Source organism: Rhinatrema bivittatum, chromosome 8 (assembly GCF_901001135.1).
Source record: "Rhinatrema bivittatum chromosome 8, aRhiBiv1.1, whole genome shotgun sequence".
NCBI lineage: Eukaryota > Metazoa > Chordata > Amphibia > Gymnophiona > Rhinatrematidae > Rhinatrema > Rhinatrema bivittatum.
Genome location: NC_042622.1, coordinates 185,965,865 through 185,990,671, shown reverse-complemented (window position 1 = coordinate 185,990,671; position 24,807 = coordinate 185,965,865). Strand labels below are relative to the sequence as shown.

Below are 24,807 nucleotides of genomic sequence, written 5' to 3'. Positions count from 1 at the left end.
CATTACTGTTTATTTATATACTAGTTCAGGTTAGTCCTTACTGTGCATATTACCATATTGTACAGCTGCTACTGATCTCTGTTTGTATGCTGCTTTCTAATATTTTGTACCCTACCTTGATTGGGTTTCTTATCCAAAAAGGCTTGTAATGAAAAAAAAATAGTCAAACATGACCCTGAAGTCTGGCTCCTTGGTATCACCAGTGAGCTATGCCGGACTCCCTTCCTGTCACCACAGCATCCCCAGCTGGCCCCAGAAGCAGACACCAGACTTAGGTTAGATTCCCAACGCCTCCATATGGCAATACACGGCACTTGCCGCTGAACCACCGGGCCAGACTTTTAGTGGCTTGAGAGGAGAACTGAAGATCTGAAAATGCATGCATTGTTGCTGATTTAGAAAGTTTCTGTGGGGGTGGCTGAGCAGCAACAGGAGAATGTGAATCTGATGTGCCAGTTCCTCAACATCTCTGCGGCGATGACGGAACGAGGGTGGTATTGGAATTCAAAAGAGCCTGGGACGAGCACAGATGATCTCTGAGGGAGAGGAAGGGTCTATAAAGCTGAGCAGGAGATGTGGATGGGCAGACTGGATGGGCCATATGGTCTTTATCTGCCATCAAGTTCTATGTTTCTTGCATGGTGTATGCAGACACCTGATTATATTACAGAACTGCACCCTGCCATCTGTAAAGCAGTCAGAGCATAAGTTAAACAGCAAAGCACTTCCATAACACACAAAGGGCATGTGGTGCCCTAAGTCCTCTCCCCCTCTGCTCTGCTTTATGCTAAAGTATTTATCCTCTTGCCCCTACAGAAAGTGACCTTTAAAGCTGGCCCACGACTGCAGTTTCTCTTCCACTCGGACAGCAGCAATAGCGAATGGGGCTACAAATTCTCCGTCACAGCATATGGCCTCCCAGATGTCCCTCTGTCCTGGGGTGCAGATTTACAGCTGCTGGTGGCCAGGCTGATGGGACGCCTGGCCTCCAGGACCATGGCGTTGAAATCTACATGTGGTAAGGCTTGTCTGATGATTTGCACCATCATATGTGATGAGTGTTGCAAGAGGTTAACAGGAAACTGTTTTAGCTGCAAAACTTTAAGCTTTTTCTCAATTTTATCAATGATGTGAACATCATTGATAAAAATTTTGTCCAATCCACTTGTCCACTGAACTCTACCTACATGTCACCTGATTTTTGAAGCTTCACATATTAAAATCTCTAAAGGTTTTCTGGCATAGCTTTTTGAGTTTTAGCATTGTTCTGCTCTATGTACAGGGGTACATGACTTATGTAAAAGTCTAAAGTAAACAATGCAAGACATTACAGAATAAGTTACAAGCAATTTAAGAGAGAAATCCTTTTTTTTAGAACTAGGCGCTGCAGCAGAGCTGCCCCCTGCAAAGATAACTGCTGTTCTTGGTTCTGTTCTGTGGAAATCTGTCTTCAGACATGAGACGTATACCGAACCTACAGAAACAAGCGACTTCTGCCATCAAACACCAAGAAACCAAAGAGGTACTTCATTCAATTTGCAAGCAATAATCCACTTTTTTCCATCTCTGATATAAAGCACTGGTACTATTTTTTGGCTTTCAGCTACATTAAATCCCTGATATAAATAATCTTGTTGCAGCCAACGCCATAAATGATTTTCTTCAGCCTTTTGGCTTCTAAACAGCCTAGTACGAGCAGGCTGCAGGGCTGGTGATTTAAGATAACGGCAAAACAGGAAAGATGTAGTTGGGCACAAGAATACAACCATTCCTGTGTCACAGAATATTTTCACCTATGGTGAAATACTGCATAGAGGAATAGAGCTGGCAGACCAAATCAAATCTGCATCTGCATAATAAGACTAAGGTGCTGTACCAGCAAAACCTCAATGTTTGATAATTTGAGGCCATTTTTACTAGCTAGATATGTTAATTGCTTTTAATTACCTTCCTGAGTAGAAGTGCCTTTATATTATGCAGAACTTAGCTTGTTGGAACAAATTTATGCTTTTTTGTTACAAGACGTGTACCCTGTATCCAGAGCCTGCGTGCTCCATCTCTGCGATATACCTGAGCCTGACTATTCTCTGAGAGACTGGGATCTGAACCTAGATCCCCCTGCACTGCAGTGTGACACACTGTGATCTGAGTAGTGAGACTAGCCCCAGATATTTATTCTTGTTTGGAGGGGGGAGTGGGGGAAGACTCACTTGTGTATGCAAGTGCCAGTTTGGAAACAATTCATCTTATGCAGGTCTATAATTTTGGAAAAATCACTAATAAAAATGTCTCTTAAATCAAATGCACCAAATTAGTTTCAAGTACAAATCAGTGGCTTAGCCACAGGAGGGCCTGGGTGGGCCCAGGCCCACTCAACCAGGGCTGTCTGACATGGAGCAGCAATGCCATAGTGGGGATCCCATCCCTGCAATGGCAAAGAGGAGAGCTAGAGCTGCATTGCAGTCATGGGATCCCATCCCCGCAATGGCGAAGAAGAGGGCTGGAACTGCAATGCTGTCATGAGATCCCATACCCACAATGGTGAAGAGGAGAGCTGGAGCTGCAAGGCCATCGCGGGATCCCATTCTTGCCATAGCGAAGTAGGAGTTTGGCTATTCCTAATGAAAAGGCCCCACCATGTGTGTGTGGGTGAGAATGTGAGCCTTGGTGTGAGTGGGGGTGGGTGAGAATGGGAGCCTGGGTGTGTGTGGGAGGGGGGGTGAGAATGGGAGCCTGGGTGTGTGTGGGGGGTGGGTGAGAATGGGAGCCTGGGTGTGTGTGTGTGGGAGGGGGGGGTGAGAATGGGAGTTTGGGTGTGTGTGAGTGAGTGGGTGCAAATGGAGCCTGTGGGTGAGTGGGTGCGAATGGGAGCCTGTGGGTGCGAATAGGAGCCTGGGGGGTGTAGGTGGGTGCAAATGGGGAGCCTGGGGGGGGGGTGTGAGTATGGGAGCCTGGGGGGGTGTGTGAGTATGGGAGCCTGAGTGTGCCTGTGTGTGAATGGGAGCCAGGGAGTGAGAGTGAAAGGTTGTGTCTGTGGTAGACCATGTAAGAGTGAGAGTTTGTGTGTATGTGAGTATATATGTATGTATGGTAGAGCATGTGAGAGTGAAAGCTTGTGAGTTATCTATGGTAGAGCACATTAGAATGAGAGCTTGTGTGTAGAGAATGTATGAGAGTGAGAGCTTGTGTGTAGAGGGGAGAGTATATTAGAGTGAGAGCTTGTGTGTGTGAGGGAGTTTGTGAAAGAAAGTATGAACCTCTATGTGTGAGGAAGAAGACAGTAGAAGAAACAGAATGAGAAGAGTCCCTAAAAAGGAATTAGGAAATGACCGACAAGGGAAAAGTGGGGAAAAAGAGACTAGGACCAACTGATTAGAAAAATACAAAGATCAGACAACAGTAAAAAAAAAAAAAAAAAAATATATATATATATATATATATATATATATATATATATTTTGAGATTTTAGCATTTGGAATATGCTATCTTTGGGAATGTGCATTTCTTATATTTTTGAATTTTGCTTTTTTAGTATTCCACTGTTCAGAGTCTAGTTTCTCAGGCTTTCTGTTTTGGTTTTGTCTGCGTGTTTCTGTTTCTGATTTTTAGTCTCTTATTTCTGTATTAGGTAAGAGTCTGTCTCTGTTTGCCTGTGTATGTGTGTGACTGAAGTGCAGTATTTCTGCTAGCATGCAGTTTCTCTGTAGTAGTCCAGCTGCTTGTGTTATTCCAGTAGGTGATGTTATTAATGTTCTAGGGCCTGGTGTAGTATTTGCATTGCTGCTTTTTGAGCCCTGAGATTCCGTGCTGTGACTGTATGGCATGGCAAGATCTAGATGTCTTTTTTTTTTTTTTTTGCAGGAGTTTGTGTTAGTTCCAAAAATGTTTAGCAATAGAGGGATAGTTTTGCTGAGGTGACACCAGAATTTGAGGGTTTTTTTTTCATGTTGATTGTAATGTAAATTGTCCTAGCTCTGCTCTGCACCTGTTCTGATGATTAATGCTATTTTCCCTGTACATACCTGGATCAGTCCAGACAGTGGGTTATGTCCCCAATCCAGCAGATGGAGTCAGCACAAGCTTTGAGGGGGCGTATCCATATATACCACTACCCCCTCTGCAGGAGTTCAGTATCTTCTGACTCCAGCAGATGCGAGTAGGGGAATCAGGCTTCTCCTCCATTTTCCTTCTTTCTCACTTCTTTTGCTTGATTATTTTGCTGCCTTTTCTCATGGATCAAGTTTGTATCAAGTCTTGTATCAAGTTTAAAAAAAAAAAAAAAAAAAAAAAAAAGAAAGTAAAGCAGGGTCCTTTCACCTTTTGGGGAGTGGCTTATCTCTCCTGTCTCTTTTCTGCAGCCGTGCTGTTTTCTTTGTCATTGCAGCAGGGGTAAGTAAGTTTTTCTTCCTCTGTAGTTTTTCTTCACAGCACAGCTCCTGGTGCCCGCGAAAGCCGGTGGTGCCGGCCTCTTCGTTTTTCTTCACTCACCCGCAGCCATTTTGCAGCTTCCCGTGGCTGCTGCCGCGCTTGGGAAAGACTTCTGGGGCGGGTTGTGTGGCCGGGAAGGCCCCCCGCGGCACCCCCCTGTAATTGCTGGACAGCGGGCAGTGCGGGCCGCCCGGGCCCCCCCGCAGCGGCGCCTTCATGCGCGTGGCCCCCCCCCCCCCCCCCGAGGCTTTTGCTCTTTTTTTTTGCCGCCGTTTTTCATCTCTCCCCCGGCGATCCCGATGCCGCGGCCGTTGTGCTGTGCGGCCTGCGGCGACCCGGGGTCCCGGATTTCCCGGGAGGGCATCTGTGCATGATGCCTTCCCGGGGGGGAAGGTACCTCACAGTCCCTTACTGAATTTTCTTTTTTTGCCCGGGCGGCACGGGCCGGCCACTCCGCCATTTTTGGCGGGAACGGGGGCCAGCTTACATTCTGAGCGCCCGGAGGCGCAGGACACGAGGGAGAACGTCTCTCGGGAAGACCCTACAAGCGGGGGCACCCCCCCGATTCTGTTGCAGGAGCCAAGCACCCAGGGCCAGGGAGCAGGAACCACGCCGCCCCTCGAAATGCACCCGGGGCAGGCCGGGATTCTCTCCGGAGTTTATCCTGCTCATGCATACAGCTTATCTACAGGGGCTTGGACACACCTGTGGGACCCCCCCCCCCCCCACCCTAAGATCCCACGGATGTCGCCCTCGGCGCCGGCCCCCCCCGACCCTTCGGGAGCGGGGGCCTCCCGTCCTCCTACTCGGGTCCGTTCGGCGCCAGCGGCAGTGGGGGCGGTGCCCGACCCAGCGGGACAGGGACCTGACCTCCCGGACCGGGGGCCAAGGGGACGGCACGCAAGAAGGGGATGATCCGCGTACCCTACGCCTCTTCCAGAGGGAAGAAACTGGACGACCTCATCCTGCAGATCATTCAGGAATTAGATTTGGACCCTCCACAGGACCCGCCTGCTCCAGTGGCTCCCGCTGTCGCCACCTCCTCAAAGAAGGGAGATCCAGTCCTGGCGGTTGCTTCGGCCGAGGGCTCGGGCTTTTTCCTATCCATGACTCGTTTTTACAACTTCTCACCAGGGAATGGGACACCCCGGAGGCCTCCCTGAAGAGCAGCCGGGCGATGGAAAAGCTGTACCCGCTTCCCTGAAGATTTTCTGGACCTCATCAAGGTCCCAAAGGTGGACTCCGCAGTGTCGGTGGTCACGAAGAGGACGACTATCCCAGTAACGGGAGGTGCGGCATTGTGAGACACACAGGATCGTAAGTTGGAGGTTTTCCTTAAGCGGGTCTTCGAGGTCTCCGCGCTGGCATGCGGGCGGTGATGTGCAGTTCGCTTGCCCAGCGGGCTAGTCTCCTTTGGGTACAACAACTCCTCACGTCTCAGAATCTGCCGGCCGATGAGGCTGCCCAGGTGGATCGGCTGGAGGCCGCGGTGGCGTATGGGGCGGACTCCTCGTACGATCTTTTTCGGGTCCTCGCAGATCCATGGTATCAGTAGTGGCGGCATGCCGACTACTATGGCTACGCAACTGGGCGGCAGATACGTCCTCGAAGTCCAGGTCTGGTCTCTCTCCCCTTCAGGGGCAAGTTCCTCTTCGGGGAGGATTTGGATCAGATCATCAAGTCCCTGGGGGAGAACGCTGTTCATCGGCTGCCGGAGGATAGGTTTCGTTCATCCAGAGCGTTTTCTTCTTCTCGGACCAGAGCCAGAGCGCAGCGCAGCGGCGCTACAGGGGATACAGACAGGCGGCCGCCCGGCCATCCGCCCCCAGGTCTCAGCCCTGGTCGCGCTCCTTTTGCGGGCGTCGGCCCGCACGCACTACTCCCGGACCCGGGAACCCCTCTAACAAGTCTTCACAATGATGCCAGTCTCGCCCACTCCTCTGTCCCCAGGATTGGGGCAGGCTAACGTTTTTTCTACGCGGAGTGGGCGCGGATCACCTCGGACCAGTGGGTCCTGGATACCATAAAACACGGCTACGCATTGGAATTTTGTCCGCCCTCCGCAGGGAAGGTTCATCTTTTCTCCCTGTGGCTCGGAACCTCAAAAGAAGGGCGGTGCAGCTGACTCTGGACAGACTCCGGGAGACAGGCCGCTATTGCGCCCGTGCCCTTCGGAGAAGTGGGCTCGGGCCACTATTCCAATCTATTTCGTCGTGCCAAAGAAGGACGGTTCCTTCCGGCCTATACTGGACCTCAAGGAAGTCAACAAATCCCTTCGAGTCGTTCGGTTTCCGCATGGAAACGCTCCGATCAGTGATTGCGGCGGTACATCGGGGGAGTTTCTCGCCTCCCTGGACTTAACGGAGGCCTACCTGCACATTCCCATCCGCCCGGACCACCACCGTTTCCTTCGTTTCAAAATCCTGGACCAGCATTTTCAGTTCACGGCTCTCCCCTTCGGATTGGCGACGGCGCCGCGCACCTTCACCAAGATCATGATAGTCGTGGCTGCAGCCCTCCGGAAGGAAGGCATCCTGGTTCGTCCTTATCTGGACGATTGGCTCATCCGGGCGAAGTCATTCGATCATGGACACTCAGCGGTGACTCGAGTAGTACGGTTTCTACATTCCCTGGAATGGGTAGTGAACTTCTCCAAGAGCTCCTTCACTCCCTCGCAACGCTTGTATTTCTTGGGGGCGACCTTCGACACCCTACTGGGCAAAGTTTTTCTGCGCCAGGACAAGGCTCAATCCTTGCGGGATCACACACGACGGTTCTCTGCATTGCCAGAGCCCACCTCCTGGGACTACCTACACTCCTGGGAGTTGATGGGGTCCACCATCGACCTTGTACCTTGGGCTTTCGCGCACCTCAGGACCTTACAGTGGGCGCTCCTCTCCCGGTGGAAACCAGTATCACAGGACTACCAGATGATTCTCCCGCTCCCGCAGAATGCCAGGGACAGTTCTGGGCTGGTGGTTGGATCCGCCGAACCTGGCCCAGGGCGTGTCCCTCGATCTGCCAAATTGGGTGGTGGTGACTACCGATGCCAGTCTAGCAGGCTGGGGTGCAGTATGCGATCGAAGCGCCACGCAGGGGACGTGGTCCGTGGTGGAGGCGAAGTGGTCAATCAACCGTCTGGAAACCAGGGCGGTCCGGCTAGCTCTGCGACATTTCCTCCCGCTTCTTCGGAACCGGGAAGTCAGAATTCTATCGGACAACGCTACCACCGTGGCCTACATCAACCGACAAGGAGGCACGAGCAGCCCGCAGGTAGCGCTCGAGGCGGCACTGCTGATGCAATGGGCAGAGCGTCATCTCGTCCGGCTAGCGGCCTCGCACATCGCCGGGGTGGACAACGTCCAGGTGGACTTCCTCAGTCGTCAACTGCTGGACCCAGGAGAGTGGTCTCTCTCCGACAAAGCGATGAAACTTATCGTCCATCGGTGGGGGGCCCCCCACCTGGATCTGATGGCGTCCACTCTCAACGCCAAGGCTCCACGCTTCTTCAGTCGCCGGAGAGAGCGCGGCGCGGAGGGAGTGGATGCCCTGGTCCTTCCGGGGCCCCCACATCTTCTGCTCTACGCTTTTCCACCGTGGCCTCTGGTGGGCAGGATGCTCCGCAGAATAGAAAGCCATCAGGGGACCGTGGTCTTCGTCGCTCCGGAATGGCCCAGGCGACCCTGGTTTGCAGACCTTCTACAGCTGGTGATCGACGGGCCAATCAGGCTGGGGCACCTCCCCCAGCTCCTACATCAGGGCCCAGTATTTTTCGAGCAGGCAGAACTCTTCTGTCTTGCGGCCTGGCTTTTGAGAGGCGCCGCCTCCGGCGTCGGGGCTACCTGGAGGCGGTAGTATCCACACTATTGCGGGCATGAAAAACATAGATGTCGGCGGCCTATGTTCGGGTCTGGAAGGTGTTCGAGCTGTGGTGTACCAGCCAGGCCACGAGACCCGCTAAGGCTTCTGTACCTCAGATCCTTCAGTTTCTACAGGCGGGAGTGGAAAAAGGGCTCGCGGGACCCTTGTCCCTCCTGGAGTCTTAACCTTGTGCTTCGCTCCCTGTCGGGACCACCGTTCAAGCCGCTGCGCAGCGCAACGATAAAGGATCTCACTCTCAAGACTGTTTTTTCTTGTGGCCATCTGTTCTGCTCGACGCATCTCGGAGCTGCAGGCTCTGTCATGTAGAGAGCCTTATCTCCGTTTTTCCGACTCTGGAGTTTCGCTTCGCACCGTTCCCTCCTTCCTGCCGAAGGTGGTTTCTGCATTCCATGTGAACCAGACGGTGGAGCTGCCGTCCTTCTCCTCCTCAGAGCCGAAGACGCTCCGTCTCTTGGATGTCAAGCGCACTCTGCGCCTCTATCTGGAGGCTAACAAATGAGTTCCGGATCTCTGTCCATCTCTTCGTACTCTGGTCCGGACCTAAGAAGGGGTCTCAGGCCTCGAAGGCGACCATTGTCAGATGGTTGAAGGCCGGCATTACTGCTTCCTACATTGGGGCGGGACGGATTCCCCCACCCGGCATCGTAGCGCATTCTACACGTTCTCAGGCGGCTTCCTGGGCGGAGTCTCGCTCGGTATCCTCGCAAGAAATTTGTCGAGCAGCCACCTGGAAATCGTTACACACGTTCTCGAGGCACTATCGTCTGCACCTCGCCTCTTCGGTCTCTGGACACTTTGGCGAGCAGTTCTCCGAGCAGGCCTCGCAGGACCCCACCCGGTTTAGGGAAGCTTGGGTACATCCCACTGTCTGCACTGATCCAGGTACGTACAGGGAAAGAAAATTATTACTTACCTGCTAATTTTCGTTCCTTTAGTACCATGGATCAGTCCAGACGCCACCACGTTTTGGGTTCTTGGTCCTGCTCAGCTCTGCGCTATTTCCTGTTCACAGTGCTCTGTGTCTTCACAGTCGTTTCCTTTTTGCTGTTTTCACAACTCCCTACAAGTTGGTAGGATGTTTGCCGTTACTTGTTGCGGTTACAATTGTTTTAATTATCTGTTTCCACAAACTTGATCCTTCGGGGGTTTCTACTCGGGCTTTGATATACTCGATACTGAACTCCTGCAGAGGGGGTAGTGGTATATATATGGATACGCCCCCTCAAAGCTTGTGCTGACTCCATCTGCTGGATTGGGGACATAACCCACTGTCTGGACTGATCCATGGTACTACAGGAACAAAAATTAGCAGGTAAGTAATAATTTTCTTTATTGTAGTTCTGATGATTTCTGGCTTTCTGCAAAGAGGATGTCATGAAAGAATACGTTGATTTTTGTTTTACTACATGATTGGTTGGATCTGTTTGTTTTTCTTTGCTTTTACATAATATGCTTGTACATTTATAAACTGTAATAAATATAAAATAAATTAATACAGATTATAAGGAATTTTTAATGCTGGTAAGTGTTTGAAATGAGGTAAAATATTTTAAAGTTTCATGCATAATGTCTTTGCAGACTACTTAGAAAGCCATTGTAGGGTGCAGTATATGGCATTATTTATCAATAACCTGCATGCCTTTAGCCCATTCATGTTAAACTTGTGCCCACCCAAAAATCAGTTCTGTCTACATCATTGGTAGAAATAAGCATTTGATATACTTCTTTTCTTTTTCAGTGTTGTATTCAGCTTATTTTATTTAAAAATTTTTCTATACCGCCGTTAAGTTAAATAACCATCACAACTGCTTACAGAAGGGCACGATAAAGAGAAATATGGGTGGTATAGATTACAAATTACTCATGTGCCATCATAGTACGGTAACAATTTAAAATAATAAATTAAGTGTGTAAGTTAAACCTTATTGTTAGGAACAAATTAGGCAGTTTGATTTAACATTAATGTGCTTATGTAGGTTACTAATAACTTCTAGCTTGGTTTAAAACAACATGATAGACCCTTGTTAAAATATGTTAAAGTGCCATCATAACACCCATGCATCTGTTACAAAAATGTCAAACTTTATAGCATTATGGGTATTATTACTAGGGACAATGAAATTTGACCACATCATCCCCTCGCTGATGGCACTGCACTGGCTTACTGTACAATCTAGAATTCACTGTAAAGTATTAACCTTAATTTTCAGTATCGGCAACAATACTGACCAGTGCTTATTAGGAGTGACACTTCAACACTATGCACCACAGAGAACCCTAAGATCACAAAACAAAGGGCTTCTGACGATGCCGTCTACTCGGAGCACACATCTAATGCAAATCAGGGTCCGAATGTTTTCCATAGCAGGCCCAAGTTGTGGAACTCCCTTCCAGAGTCATTACGCCAGATACAGATAGAAAGAATTTCAAATGTGAGCTAAAAACATGACTCTTTAGAAAAGCTTACGATTTAACATAAAATAACCAACATACCGAAAACCTCAATGTCAATATAAGACATTGGTAGTGAAGTGAGCAATAAGTAATGATTGAAGTAAGTGATTAAGTAATAGAATTAGAATTGGTATTTGCCGTAATGCCGCCTTAGAAAATGTAAGAATATGAAAAGAACATATACCAGCTGTGTTGTTGACCTAGATTATGAATGCTGGCACAGCGTGTGATTGTTAACCAAGAGTACGAATGCCAATTTTGTAAACCGTTGTCATCTTATTCTGGAATGACAGCATATAAAACGCCTAAATAAATAAAATAAATAATACATAATTGTAGGTCCTAGCATTACATCTGAATATTATAATCTTTTCCATTGAAATTTCAAAACAGAACTAACAAGTCCACACATGGGACCATCGAGTCAAAACCAAAGATTTTATCTACAATTAAAAGTTTACATTGCACCCATGACTGCACAGAGCTCAGATCCTGTCATGCTTCATTCACCAGCGCTTGATACATTTCTGCAGCATTGAACACTTTACAAGCTCAACGTAAAACGAATGAATTGACATGCTGCAGAAAAGATTCTACATAAGGAACCTACTCAAACGATTGTAGAGAATAGTGTTGCACAACCCTTTGAAACTAAAGGCTCACCCAATTTCACAAAAATATGTGGCACACCAGCTTTCACAGATCAGACACTACAAACAAAGAGAGGACTCATCTGGTCAAACAAAGAGCCAGGGAAGCAATGAAAGCTCCTCCAGTCTTATTTCCAAATTTTAAAGCACAGGGAGAGGGGGCAGAAAGACAAATGAACCCATTCATAATGGACCAGCTCCCTCTAGACACAGTACAAGTGCAGGGAAAGGGAGAAGTCCATATGGTGTGGGCACCCAACTTAGATACTTTAGCTGCTGCTGCTGCTCGCAGCATTCAGAGTAAGTTGCATGCAGTACGCGCACTCCTCATCTCTCTCAGCCTAGGGGTAGAGCAGAGGCCGAAGGACTTAAAGGAGGTGGTTCAGGAGGGGAAAGAGGAGAAGGTGCTGTGTGAAATGTGTGTGTTGCATAAAGTGGAGCCCAGCTATCCATGCCCTGCATGCTGCCCATTAATTAACACTCGCCAAGGCTCGTTCTGTAGCTAGGAAGACGAGGCATGCATGGTTACACATCTCAGAAAGGAGCTCCTACATGTTTAGAGTCCTCACTGGTGCCTCTTGTTGCTGTGAGGTGCTGGCCTGGATCTGAGATTCAGGCAGTGGTGACATTTCCGTGGCACGCCTGATCAGATCTGAAGGTGCACTGCTTGAGGAAACCCTGGTACAGAACACCTGTTCTGTCTCTGCGACTGAAATCCAATGTGAATGTATCTGGGATTTGATCTTCACGATGCAGTAAAGTTTTTAGATTTTAGCTTCAGTATGACTTTGAAGGGAATGGAAAGTATCTGTTCATCAGCCCACGCTGCTTATTGTTCAATAACAAGAGACCAAACGTGCAGCAGACAGAGTGGTGAAGTGGGAGAATTTTCAATTGACTATATTGTAAACACTTTTCTTTTTTTTTTTTTTTTTTAATTTCATTTCCCAGGGTAAGAAAGTTTATGCAGAAGACTGTCATAGCTTTCTCCTGGACTTTGCAAACTCAGACCTCAGCCAAGATTTCAGTAGCTTTAATTCTGAGCTGTTGAAAGGATTCCTGCAAGTGTGTAAGAAACAGCCACCAAAGACGGACATAGTTGCCAGCTCCATTTGCGACCAGGCTGTGAATGCCACCTTTGCTGCCCTGGTGTATCTCTGTCCAGATTTATATACAAAGCTGCGAAAATATGGTAATACCGTGCTTTTGTACTCAGAAATATTTGTGTTGAATGCTCATTAAACAGATTATTTCCTTAGCCCTGGCAAATGTTTTGTTTTAATGTCATTTCATAAAAATGACAGTTATTGCATGCTTGCAATCTATCTGCATTTAAAAGGTTTGGAAAATCCTAGCTCACAACTATGATGGTGTATAAATGTCTATAATTTGTGAGTCTGCATTTCTATGCCAGAGACAGCTAAACTGATTGATGCTGCCGAGATGTGAAGATGGTGTGATTGTTCAGATAGTCTAGACTCAGCCTCAGGTGTTTTTTGGCACTAACCAGTGTTAAGGCAGATTTATAGTAATGCCAGAGCAGTGGCAGTGCCATGGCAGAGGAAATGGGTTTGGTTCCCAGGCTCAGCTTCTGCTGCCTAGGTTGGCTGGGGATGGTGTTGAGGGAGAGTGTCTCAGCCATCTCTCAGCGGTGACACTTAAGAGGTCGATAGTCAAAAGGCTTTTCTGGGTAACCATGGCAGTTAGCCAGACAAAACCCACAGTTTGAATATGTCACCCCTACCCCCGGCTAAATTTTGTCCTAGTTTCTTGTACAGAATTCACACACTTACCCCCCAACAGCCTGAGGGAAAGGAGACAGAAGGTAGGAAGACAAGGGAACAGACCTGTCAGCAAGCGACTGTGGCGAAGAACCAAAACAATTGACTCTCCCAGGCTTAATGCTGCCCTCCTGTCCTAACTAATTAATTACATTTTTTTTTTTTACTTGATCCCTCAGTAAGAGAACAGAGAAAGAGCCTAGAAATCATAAGCTACTGTGCTGGGGACTGGACAGTCCCCTGCTCACATCTGCTGGAGTCAGAAAGATACTGAGAATTGAGGCAAGGGAGGTGAGGTTATATAGGACCTCCCCCAGAAGTTTTTGATCTGACTCCATCTGCTGGACGGGGGACATATCCCACCGTCTGGACTGATCCATGGTACTACAGGAACGAAAATTAGCAGGTAAGGAATAATTTTCTTATTTTCCTGTAGGTGGCATCAAATAACACAGATATAGTCTTTTGTATTTCATGACAGGATCCTTTTACCTCAAAATATTAATTTTTTACAAGTTTTATTTTAGGTTCTTGTACATGATAAAGCCTTCTTGGTTACACACGGGAAGGGGGAATGGGGGTTCATATGCTCAACTGTCAGACGCTGGAGTACAGAGGAGGAAGATGATGGCTATCCTACATATGGCGAGATATCTTACAAGCGGCCGTCTTTCTATGGCTGGCAGCTGGGAAGATATTTTTAGCAATGTGGACTGGGATAACTGGACGGGCTGCTCTCTTTCTGCCGTCATTTGTTATGCTGTAATGAGTAGGACCTCGGTCCAGCACAAACTAAACCAGTTTTAAATAATCCTTCTGGAAAGCTGAAACACTGAATAAAGCAAGCTTTTTGTCATGCTTTTGCAGTTAGCAGTGGGGGCAAGCTGACGTTGGGGGACGAGTTTTCACAAGTATATTCTCTGGCAGATGGCATTAGGATATGGATGGTAAGTTTGAGGCTTTGTTTCTCCATTTTTTTAAAATTATTTTTGACTTTGGATACTCTCTTTTTGAATTGCTGTCTTAGCAAGGCTAGTAGTTTGCTGAATAATGAAAACTGTATAGAAATCAGTGCATTAGACACATGTCTATGCATATATGAGGGAGACATCACACTGAATGTGTTTGTACCGGGGGGGGGGGGGGGGGGTGTATCTCTTTGCCACGGTTCATTATGTGTTTGAGATTACTTGTATAGTCTATAAATGTTTGTATTTAGGGACAGGAGAGGTATTTTGTGGGATCTCATTACTCAACCCCATAAGGGTTTAATACAAAATATTTTGTGTAGTTTGAGAGCATGATTTAGGATGCCTAGAAGATTTGGTAGATGTGTATTTGGGTCATATATTTTTTTGCAACTCACAAATCGGTTCTCCAAACCATTTTATAATTGGTTAGTGTGAGTGACTAGCATTTAAAAGATCTAATGTATTGCTGTAACTGCTTCTCCCAGGACAAGCAGGATGGTAGTCCTGGGTGAAGTTATTGGACGGAGCCCTATCACGGAAAACTTTTCTGTCAAAGTTTCTAGAACTTTTGACTGGCACACTGAGCATGCCCAGCATGCCATAATCTCTGTAGCCACAGAGGTCTCCCTTCAGTCTCTTTTTTTCCACTGTGCAGTTTGCCTTGCGGTTAGGAGCTCTGTGAGAATTCTCTCACACAATTTTCCTCACGGAAAAAACTTGAAGATTACTTCATTAAAATGTTCCCTCATAGGGGTCTCCCATTGCGATATTTTTTTTCATTGCTCAGTGAGTAAAGTTCACTGACCCCGCTCGGTTCCTGCCCCTACCTTTTTCGGTGTCCGCAAGCCATCGACCATTTTTGGGTCTCAACCTCTGCCATCATGGTAACAGGTTTCCGAAAATGTCCGGAATGCCCCCGTACCATGTTGATTACCGACCCACATGATGTCTGTGTGCTGTGCCTCTGCTTATCACACGATGTTTCTCACTGCCCAAGTTGTACCCAGATGACTCCGAAGGGTAGGCGGGCTCGCTTCGACAAAATGGAGACCCTGTTTAAAATCAAGCTGACTCAATCGACATCCACCCAATTGTCATTGGCAGGAGGATCGAAGAAATTAATCATCCAACCTCGCCGGGAGCACCAGGACAGAGGTGACTGTCCATCACTGACTCCGTCTAAGGCATCTGTATCATCTTCCTCGGTGCTGGAGAAAGACCGGACCAAGCACAGAGGGAAGCACTGATGCAAATCTACTCCCGGTGCCGGCACCGACACCGCATTGGCCTCGATGGCTATCGAGCCACTTGCGAAGAGGATACGGATAGAGGAGACACTAACACCCTCTCCACCCGAAAAACCAAGGTGATCCCCACCGATATTGGTGCCAGGTACTGAGCCCCCACAAGTCCCTGTGGAGGTGCCAGTAGCGCCTAGCCTGCTTCCCCCTGTAGCTGCGATATCTACACCAGCTTTCAGGGAGGAACTGGACTGTTTCATCCGCCAGGCAGTGCTCGATGCTCTCCGAGACTTACAGCCATCGATGCCGGCCCCCATACCGACACCGGAGCCATCAATATTTACACTGTTACTAACCAGACTGGATACATTCATCAGTGCCCTTCCGACACAGCCCGGATCACCGATGCCAAAGCAACCCGCAAAGTCTCTGAAAGTCCCGATTCCCATTCCGGGATCCTCAGAGGATGAAGGCCTGGACTCCAGTCCCCTTTCAACACCGATTCCACCGATGCCGGAACCGATGCCTGGTCCATCAGGGCTCTCGGGACCGAGAGGCCCACGTTTCCCCTCGATGCCTTCGGTGCCACCGAAACTCACACCGGTGCCACCACATCTTCCATCAAGGCCATCGAAGGATCCATCGGTGCCAACACGTCCAACAGTACCAACCTTCTTCCCTCCCTCAGGATCTCGACTAGAGATCTTTTCTGACATATGGGAAGATGTTGACACAGACACATCCACGGAGGACATCTTATCAGAACCATCTCCTCCAGAAGAAAGGAAAAAATCTCCCCCACAAGATCTCTCCTTCACAAATTTTGTAAGGGAGATGTCAGATACAATCTCCTTTGACCTGATTACAGAGGAGGACACACACCGCAAAACATTGGAAGTTCTCCAATTTGTTGATGCTCCGAAAGAAATTATGGCTATCCCTGTCCACGAAGTGCTAATGGCATCTCTGGGAGCATCCTTGTACTGTCCAGCCAGTGAATAAGAGGACAGATGCAACTTATCTGGTCCAATATACTCCTGGATTCCAAAAGCCACAACTACCCCATCAGTCGGTAATGGTTGGATCTGCACAAAAGAAGGCCAGAAGACTGCGACCTCACTCTTCAACACCTCCTAGCAAAGACCAAACATTCCTCGATATTTTAGGTCACAAGATGTTTCGGGGCTCTATGCTAGTTTCACGCATAGCTGCATACCAACTTTACATGACACAGTATTAAAGGAATCTCTGGAAGCAGGTTCAGGGAATAGCCGACTCTCTTCCCCAACAACAGTAAGATGGTCTCAACACCATACTACAGAAAGGCCTTGAGGCTGGAAAACATGAGGTTCATGCTGCTTACGATTCTTTGAAACAGCTTCTCGCTTATCAGCAACGGGAATCAGCGCCAGGAGGTGGGCATGGCTGAAAGCATCGGACTTGAGACCTGAAGTCTAAGACAAACTTGCTGATTTGCCATGTACCGGTGACAACCTATTCGGAGACAAGATACAAGACACAGTGGCTCAACTAAAAGACCATAATGAGACCCTGCAGCAATTATCTACAGTTACTACTGAGGACCCTTCCTCTGCAAGGAGATCCACCAGAAGGGACCCATGCGGATACTACCCACCTACATCTCGCGTGAGGCCAACCAGGCCATCTCAGAGAGCACATCCTCGACAGTCTAAGCCTCAGCCACCACCACAAACAGGCCAAGCTTCTGGATTTTGAGATCTATCCAGAGAACAGCAGCCGCTCCACAAATCCAGATCTGCCAGTAGGAGGTCAAATTCACCACTTCATAACCAACTGGCTCAACATTACCAGAGACCAATGGGTTATATCCATCATAACCCAGGGATACCATCTAAACTTCCTCATGGTACGCCCAGACTCACCATCCAGTCCTCTGTGGATGCATAAAGATCACACAAGTCTTCTAGAGTCAGAACTGTCCACCCTTCTGGGCACCAGGGCTGTGGAACCTGTTCCCTGGGCACAGCAGGGCAGAGGGTTCTACTCCCACTATTTTCTCATTCTAAAGAAATCAGGCGGCCTCCACCCCATCTTAGACCTCTGCAATCTCAACAAATTTCTACAAAAAGAAAAATTCAGGATGGTGTCCTTAGGCACCGTGCTTCCCCTTCTGCAAAAAGGAGATTGGCTCTGTTCTCTGGATCTTCAAGACACTTATGCTCACATTCCAATATTCCCACATCACTGCAAGTACCTGCGTTTCCTAGTGGGACATCGACACTTTCAGTACCGGCTCCTGCCTTTCGGACTTACTTCGACACCCCGTGTATTTACAAAGTGCCTAGCAGTGGCTGCAGCCCATCTACGCAAGAAAAACATACATGTCTTTCTTTACCTGGACGACTGGTTCATCACGAGCCAATCCAAGCAAGGAGCTCTCAACGCTCTCAAACTCACTATCAATCTGCTACACTTGTTGGGATTTCTTATCAACTACCAAAACTCCCTCCTGACTCCATCTCACCTCCTGACTTTCATCGGAGCAGATTTGGACACCACCTTCCTGCCCAACGACCACGCAGACACACACTCCAAGCTAGCTATTTCTCTGCGTACCAAGAAAACAGCCTCAGCCCATCAATTCCTAACGTTGCTGGGCCACAAGGTTTCCGCAGTCCATGTCACTCCTATGACCAGGCTGGCCATGAGAATAATTCAATGGACTTTGAAATCTCAGTGGCTCCAAGCCACTCAACCGCTTTCATCCCAGATTCAAGTAACCCACTAGCTACGTTTATCACTTCTCTGGTAGACAAACAAAACCAACTTGCTAACAGGACTACCCTTCCAGCAACCAGTTCCGCAAGTAACTTTAACCACAGACACATCCAACTTGGGTTGGGGAGCTCATGTGACCAATCTTCAAACTCAAGCTACTTGGACACAGCTCAAAGCAACGTTTCAGATCAACTTCCTAGAGCTTCAAGCTATACGTTATGCTCTCTATGCGTTCAAGGACTGCCTTTCACACAAGACTGTTTTCATACAAACAGACAACACAGTTGCAATGTGGTACTTAAACAAGCAGGGTGGTACAGGCTCTTATCTTCTCTGCCAAGAAGCCGCGCAGATCTGGGCCTGGGCCCTTGCACACTCCATGTATCTCCAGGCCACTTATCTGGCAGACATACAGAATGTAGTAGCAGATCGCCTCAGTCGATAGTTCCATCCCCACGAGTGGTCTCTGGATCCTGTGGTAACGACCAGAAACTTCCAACGCTGGGGTCAACCAACAATAGACCTCTTTGCATCCAAACTGAATCACAAAGTGGACAGATTCTGCTCCCTGCACAGGCAACAAAACAAGTTAACCATGGAAGCCTTCGCTCGCCCCTGGAACACAGGCCTCATATACACGTATCTCCCGATACCGCTGATAGCCAAAACTCTCGTGAAACTACAACAGGACAAAGGGTCAATGATACTCATAGCCCCGTACTGGCCTTGACAAGTGTGGTTTCCCATACTTCTGGGCCACATTCGTCTGGGCACAGCACCTACTCTCATAACTCAGAACCAAGGCATGGTACGCCATCCAAACCTCCAGACCCTATCCCTCACAGCCTGGATGTTGAAACCTTGATCCTGCAACAGCTCAACCTTTCAACTGATGTCTCTCAAGTGCTTGTAGCCTCACGAAAACCTTCCACACGAAAATCCTATCGATCTAAGTGGAATAGATTTACCATATGGTGCACACAAAAAGGTATAGATCCTTTTTCCTGCCCCAGTCCATCTCTATTAGACTACCTCTGGCACCTTTCAGATTCTGGTCTCCAGATTTCCTTGGTGAGGGTACACCTGAGTGCCATCTCCGCATACCATAAAGGAATTGGGGATGTCCCGGTAACAGGGCAACCCCTTGTGAGTAGGTTTATGAGGGGCCTACTACAACTCAAGCCCCCTCTATGGCCACCAGTCACTGAATGAGACCTAAACATAGTACTTACAAGGCTCATGCGCTCCTCGTTTGAGCCTTTGCAATCCTGCGATGTTAAATTTCTTACATGGAAAGTTCTCTTCCTAGTAGCCATTACATCTGCTCGAAGAGTTAGTGAGTTACAAGCACTTGTCACGTACTCACCTTATACCAGGTTCCTCCATGACCGAATGGTCCTCCATACTCACTCTAATTTCCTTCCCAAGGTGGTTACCGACTTTCACTTAAATAAATCTATAGTCTTGCCCACATTTTTCCTAAGGCCTCACTCCCACCAAGGAGAGATGGTTTTACACACCTTGAACTGTAAACGCGCCCTTGCCTTTTACCTAGACCGCACTGCAGTCCATAGGAAATCCACACAACTCTTTGTTTCCTTTGTTAAATACAAACTGGGAGTTCCAGTGGGCAAACTACAATTGGCTGGCAGACTATTGAATTCTGCTATGACAAAGCAGGCCTTCCTTTCCAGGGACGAGTGAAGGCACACTCGGGAAGAGGCATGGCAATCTCAGTAGCAAACTATCGTTCAGTACAGATTGCTGAGATTTGTAAAGCTGCAACATGGAACTCTCTTCACACATTTGTAGCACATTACTGCCTAGACAAGGACGTCAAGACTCTGCCTTTAAGCCACTCTGTCTTGAAGAACTTATTTCCAATATAATCCCAATTCCTTCCATTTCCAATCTGCTATGATTTTCAGGCTGTCTCATTTTTCCCAACAGTACGCCAGTTGTGCCTGTTGCACAAGTTGTGCGCTGTTGGTCCAAACAAATATGAGTCAGCCTGTAGCTTGCTAATCACCCAATGGTGAGGACTACCATCCTTCTTGTCCTGGGAAGAAAGCAGAGTTGCTTACCTATAGCAGGTGTTCTTCCAGGACAGCAGGATATAGTCCTTCACGAAACCCACCTGCCACCCGCGGAGTTTAGGTCTGAACATAGAAACATAGAAATGACGGCAGAAGAAGACCCAACGGCCCATCCAGTCTGGCCCCAGCAAGCTTCACACATGTTTTTTCTCATACTTATCTGTTTCTCTTAGCTCTTTGGTTCTATTTCCCTTCCACCCGCCACCATTAATGTAGAGAGCAGTGATGGAGCTGCGTCCAAGTGAAATATCAGCTTGATTAGTTAGGGGTAGTAGGGGAGTAACCGCCGCAATAAGCAAGCTAACCCATGCTTATTTGTTTTACCCAGACTGTGTTATTCAGGCCCTTATTGGTTGTTTTTCTTCTCCCCTGGCCGTTGAAGCAGAGAGCTATGCTGGATATGCATTGAAAGTGAAGTATCAGGCTTATTTGGTTTGGGGTAGTAACCGCCGTAACAAGCCAGCTACTCCCCGCTTTGTGAATGCGAATCCTTTTTTTCTTTCTCCCCTGCCGTTGAAGCAGAGAGCTATGCTGGATATGCGTGAAGTATCAGTTTTCTTCTCCCTTGCCGTTGAAGCAGGGAGCTATGCTGGATATGCGTGATAAGTAGCAGTTTTTTCTTCTCCCCTGCCGTTGAAGCAGAGGAGCTATGCTGGATATGCGTGAAGTAACAGTTTTTCTTCTCCCCTGCCGTTGAAGCAGGGAGCTATGCTGGATATGCGTGAAGTATCAGTTTTTCTTCTCCCCTGCCGTTGAAGCAGAGAGCTATGCTGGATATGCGTGAAGTTGTGCGCTGTTATGCGTGAAGTTATGCGTGAAGTTGTGCGCTGTTGGTCCAAACAAATATGAGTCAGCCTGTAGCTTGCTAATCACCCACATGTGAGGACTACCATCCTGCTTGTCCTGGGAGAAAGCAGAGTTGCTTACCTATAGCAGGTGTTCTTCCAGGACACTTCTCCCCTGCCGTTGAAGCAGAGAGCTATGCTGGATAGCATTGAAAGTGAAGTATCAGGCTTATTTGGTTTGGGGTAGTAACCGCCGTAACAAGCCAGCTACTCCCCACTTTGTGAGTGCGAATCCTTTTTTCCACATTTCCTCTTGCTGTTGTAGCTTAGAGCGATGTTGGAGTCACAGTAACCATGTGTATGTTTATTGAATAAGGGTATTATCTCCAGGCAGTAGCCGTCATTCTAGCGAGCCACCCACTCTTTATTTTTTTCGCTCGCACCTTTTGCTACAAATGAGACTGAAGGGAGGACCCCTGTGGCTACAGGCATTATGGCATGCTGGGCATGCTCAGTGTGCCAGTCAAAAGTTCTAGAAACTTTGACAGAAAGTTTTTCGTGATAGGGCTCCGTCCAATGATGTCACCCACATGTGAGGACTACATCCTGCTGTCCTGGGAGAACCCCTGTTACAGGTAAGCAACTCTGCTTTCTCTGGGTCTGCATGAAGAAAGCTGTGATTTGCAGCACCTTTTCCTTTGACTAGAGGATTTGACAGAGATGGTGAGCAAAGAGTCACTTCACAATGCACTTTGACTAGTAGACTATCTGGTTACCCCTAGAATGAGCCCATGACAATGTTCTTTCTGTAGCTGGAAATGAAACAGAAGTTCTTGTTAACCAAGGGAGGCACTCCAGAAGACAAACAGAGGCCTGGAAACAAGTGACGTAAACCCCGAGACTCTTGGTAAGTAAGGTTCCTGGCAAAGGTATTGTACCCTGTTGCTGCCTCTGAGGTTTACTTTTTGGTGGTGATCCATGACCCAGCAGGATGTATGGTGGTCTGGATTGCATATCCCGTATGTGTTTTGGTGCTAGGAATAGCCAGTGGAATATGGTGATCCTCAATTCAAGTCCGGGGTTGGAGAGCTAAAGTCGCTAGTATTCCAGATTATTTGTGTAAAATCACCAGGATTCTGGCCTTCAGGAGCACAGTAAATCATTTTTAAAAGTGTTTGAAGGTGATCAAAATTGCTTGTTCCCTGTACATACCCGGATCAGTCCAGACTCTGGGTTTTGCCTCCCCTTTCAGCAGATGGAGACAGAGAGGTTTTAACAGAATTGCCCTATATCCTAAGGTGCCACCTACAGTCCGTCAGTATTTCTCTGTCTCCAGCAGATGCAGAGGTGCAAAACCTATAATCTGTACTGATTACTAAGCGTAAAAAAAAAAAAGATAAAGTAAGCAGGGAGTTTTGTTCTTTTAAATTATACTTTTTTTTCGTTTTTTTTGTTTTTTAAACTAAGAGAAAACTTCTTAGGTGGTACACGTTTCTAATCCACGAAGCGGTCCAAAACCTAAGGGGAGTGCTGGGTCCTTCAAAGGTGAAGCGCCCATTACGGTCCGTGGCCATCCCATACAGATACAGATTCTTTCGTGCACGTTCTGACCCAGATGACCAGATTCTGTATTCCAAGCCCCCGCTAGGGATGGATGCAGATCAACAGCAGGGATTCAGGCCGCGGCTCCCACATTGTTTAAGGAGACACCCGAAGGTGGTCCGCCTTTTTAGAAAGGATAAGCTGGGTCCGCTTAGCCCCGTAATTCTAGGGGAGTTAGGCAATCGAACGTGCCGCCAGAGGAATCCCGGATGGGGGCTATTGATCTGGTGGTGTTGGGCCTGCAGGGTCCGACCACTTCTTTTCCTTTTCATTTCTCAGTAATTGACTTGCTGTTCAGAGAATGGGGACACCCCTGACCTGGGGTTGAAGGTAGTAAAGCAAATGGATAAGCTATATCCTCTGCCGGAGGAAGCTTTAGACCTTCTTCAGTTCCCAAGGTGGATGTGGCGGTGTCAGCAGTCACCTAAAAGACCAACCATCCCGGTCTCGGGAGTGACTGCCCTCAGGGACCTACAGGATAGAAAGTTGGAGCTTCAGCTCAAGAAAATATTTGAAGTCTCAGCACTGGGAGTGCAAGCTGCCATGTGCAGCAGTTTTTCTTTGCGAGCTGGCCTTCACTGGGTTGCAACAACTGCAGGCCAACGCTGATCTTTCAGAAGGGGAAACTCTCTCCAGGCGGGACGCCTGGAAGCTGCAGTCGCTTATAGTGCGGATGCTCTTTACGATCTGCTGCGGCTGTCTCGGCTCATAGACTTCTATGGTTACAGAACTGGTGGCGGATGTTTCTTCCAAAGCTCAGCTGGGATCTTTGCTTTTTAAGGGCAAGTTGCTTTTTGGAAAGGACCTGGAGGACATGATTCAATCCCTGGGAGAGAATATAGTTCATCGATCGCCAGAGGATAGGCCCAAGTCGAGGGGCTCCTTTTCTACTCTGTCTTGCTTCCATGGGAATCGAAGATTTCAAATGCCCCGGTCTACCGTTTCCTCTTTTAGGCAGAATTCGAGCAGACAGCAGACCTGATCCCAGTCCTTTCGAGGCCGATGCTTTGGTAGAATGGGTAATCCCCAGGCTGCGCCTGGGGTCAAGTCTCCGCAATGAAGAGACGCTGGTCCATTCCTCAGTGCCGGTTGTAGAGGACAGACTGTATCTGTTTTAAGAGGAATGGGCCAAATTGATGTCTGACCAAGTGGGTCCTCACCGTGATAAGACTAAGGCTGCGCTTTAGATTTTGCATGTCGCCTTCGGGACCGGTTTCTGGTCTCCCATGCGCTTACGAGGAGAACCCGGAAGGCGGTACAAGACACATTGCAGCACCTTCTCGAGCTCGGCGCCATTACGCCAGTTCCTCAGGTGGAACGGAGAAGAGGCTGCTATTCCATTTACTTCATGGTACCCAAGAAGAGGAGGCCTTTCGGCCCATTCTGGATTTAAAACGAGTCAACAGATGCCTTCGGGTGCCCCACTTCCACATGGAGACTCTACGTTCTGTCATTGCCTCAGTGCGAAAGGGAGAGTTGCTGGCATCGCTGGATCTAACGGAGGCATATCTTACACATCGGCATCCATGCTGGCCACCAGAAGTTCCTATGGTTTTTTCTGTCCTGGGACGTCATTTTCAGTTTCGAGCTCTGTCTTTTGGGCTTGCCACCGCACCCAGGACCTTTACCAAGATAATGATTGTGGTAGCAGTGCAACTCCACGGAAGGATTCTTGGTGCAATCCATATCTGGACGACTGGCTGATTTGAGCAAAGTCAGAGTTGCTTTGCCATTCGGCAGTCCGCAGATTGCTTCAGTTACTGAGATCGCTCGGTTGGGTGGTCAACTTTGCCAAGAGTTGTATGGTGCCCTCCCAGTCCTTGGAATTCCTGGGAGCCCTGTTCGACACGCAACAGGAGACAGTCTTCCTTACCATGGAGCGCATTTGCAAGCTGCAGGGGCAGGTTTGACACTTATTGGCCAAGCATCCCTCCCAGGGTATGGGATTACTTGCGGGTCCTAGGATCGATTGATTTCCACACTGGAGTAGTGCCAGGGCCTTTGCTCATATGCATCCTTTACAGTCAGCTTTGCTTTCACAATGGAACCCAGTCTCCAAGCAGTTTCATCTGCCTCTTCCCCTTATGGATTCTGCAAGGTCCAGTCTCGATTGGTGGCTCATCTTGGACAACTTAACTCGCGGAGTTCCCTTGGTA

At 48.2% G+C, this 24,807-nt stretch overlaps 1 protein-coding gene across 1 annotated transcript in view; it reads left to right on the top strand.

Annotated features, from left to right (window-relative positions):
• The window catches only part of ZZEF1 (zinc finger ZZ-type and EF-hand domain containing 1), a 335,589-nt gene that overhangs the window by 131,916 nt on the left and 178,866 nt on the right, over positions 1 to 24,807 (top strand). Inside the window, 8 exon segments of the mRNA XM_029612069.1 lie at positions 817 to 1,018; positions 1,376 to 1,463; positions 2,093 to 2,128; positions 11,515 to 11,540; positions 12,377 to 12,607; positions 14,064 to 14,143; positions 21,862 to 21,915; positions 21,917 to 21,956. Of these exon segments, the coding sequence (XP_029467929.1) occupies positions 817 to 1,018; positions 1,376 to 1,463; positions 2,093 to 2,128; positions 11,515 to 11,540; positions 12,377 to 12,607; positions 14,064 to 14,143; positions 21,862 to 21,915; positions 21,917 to 21,956 (757 nt within the window).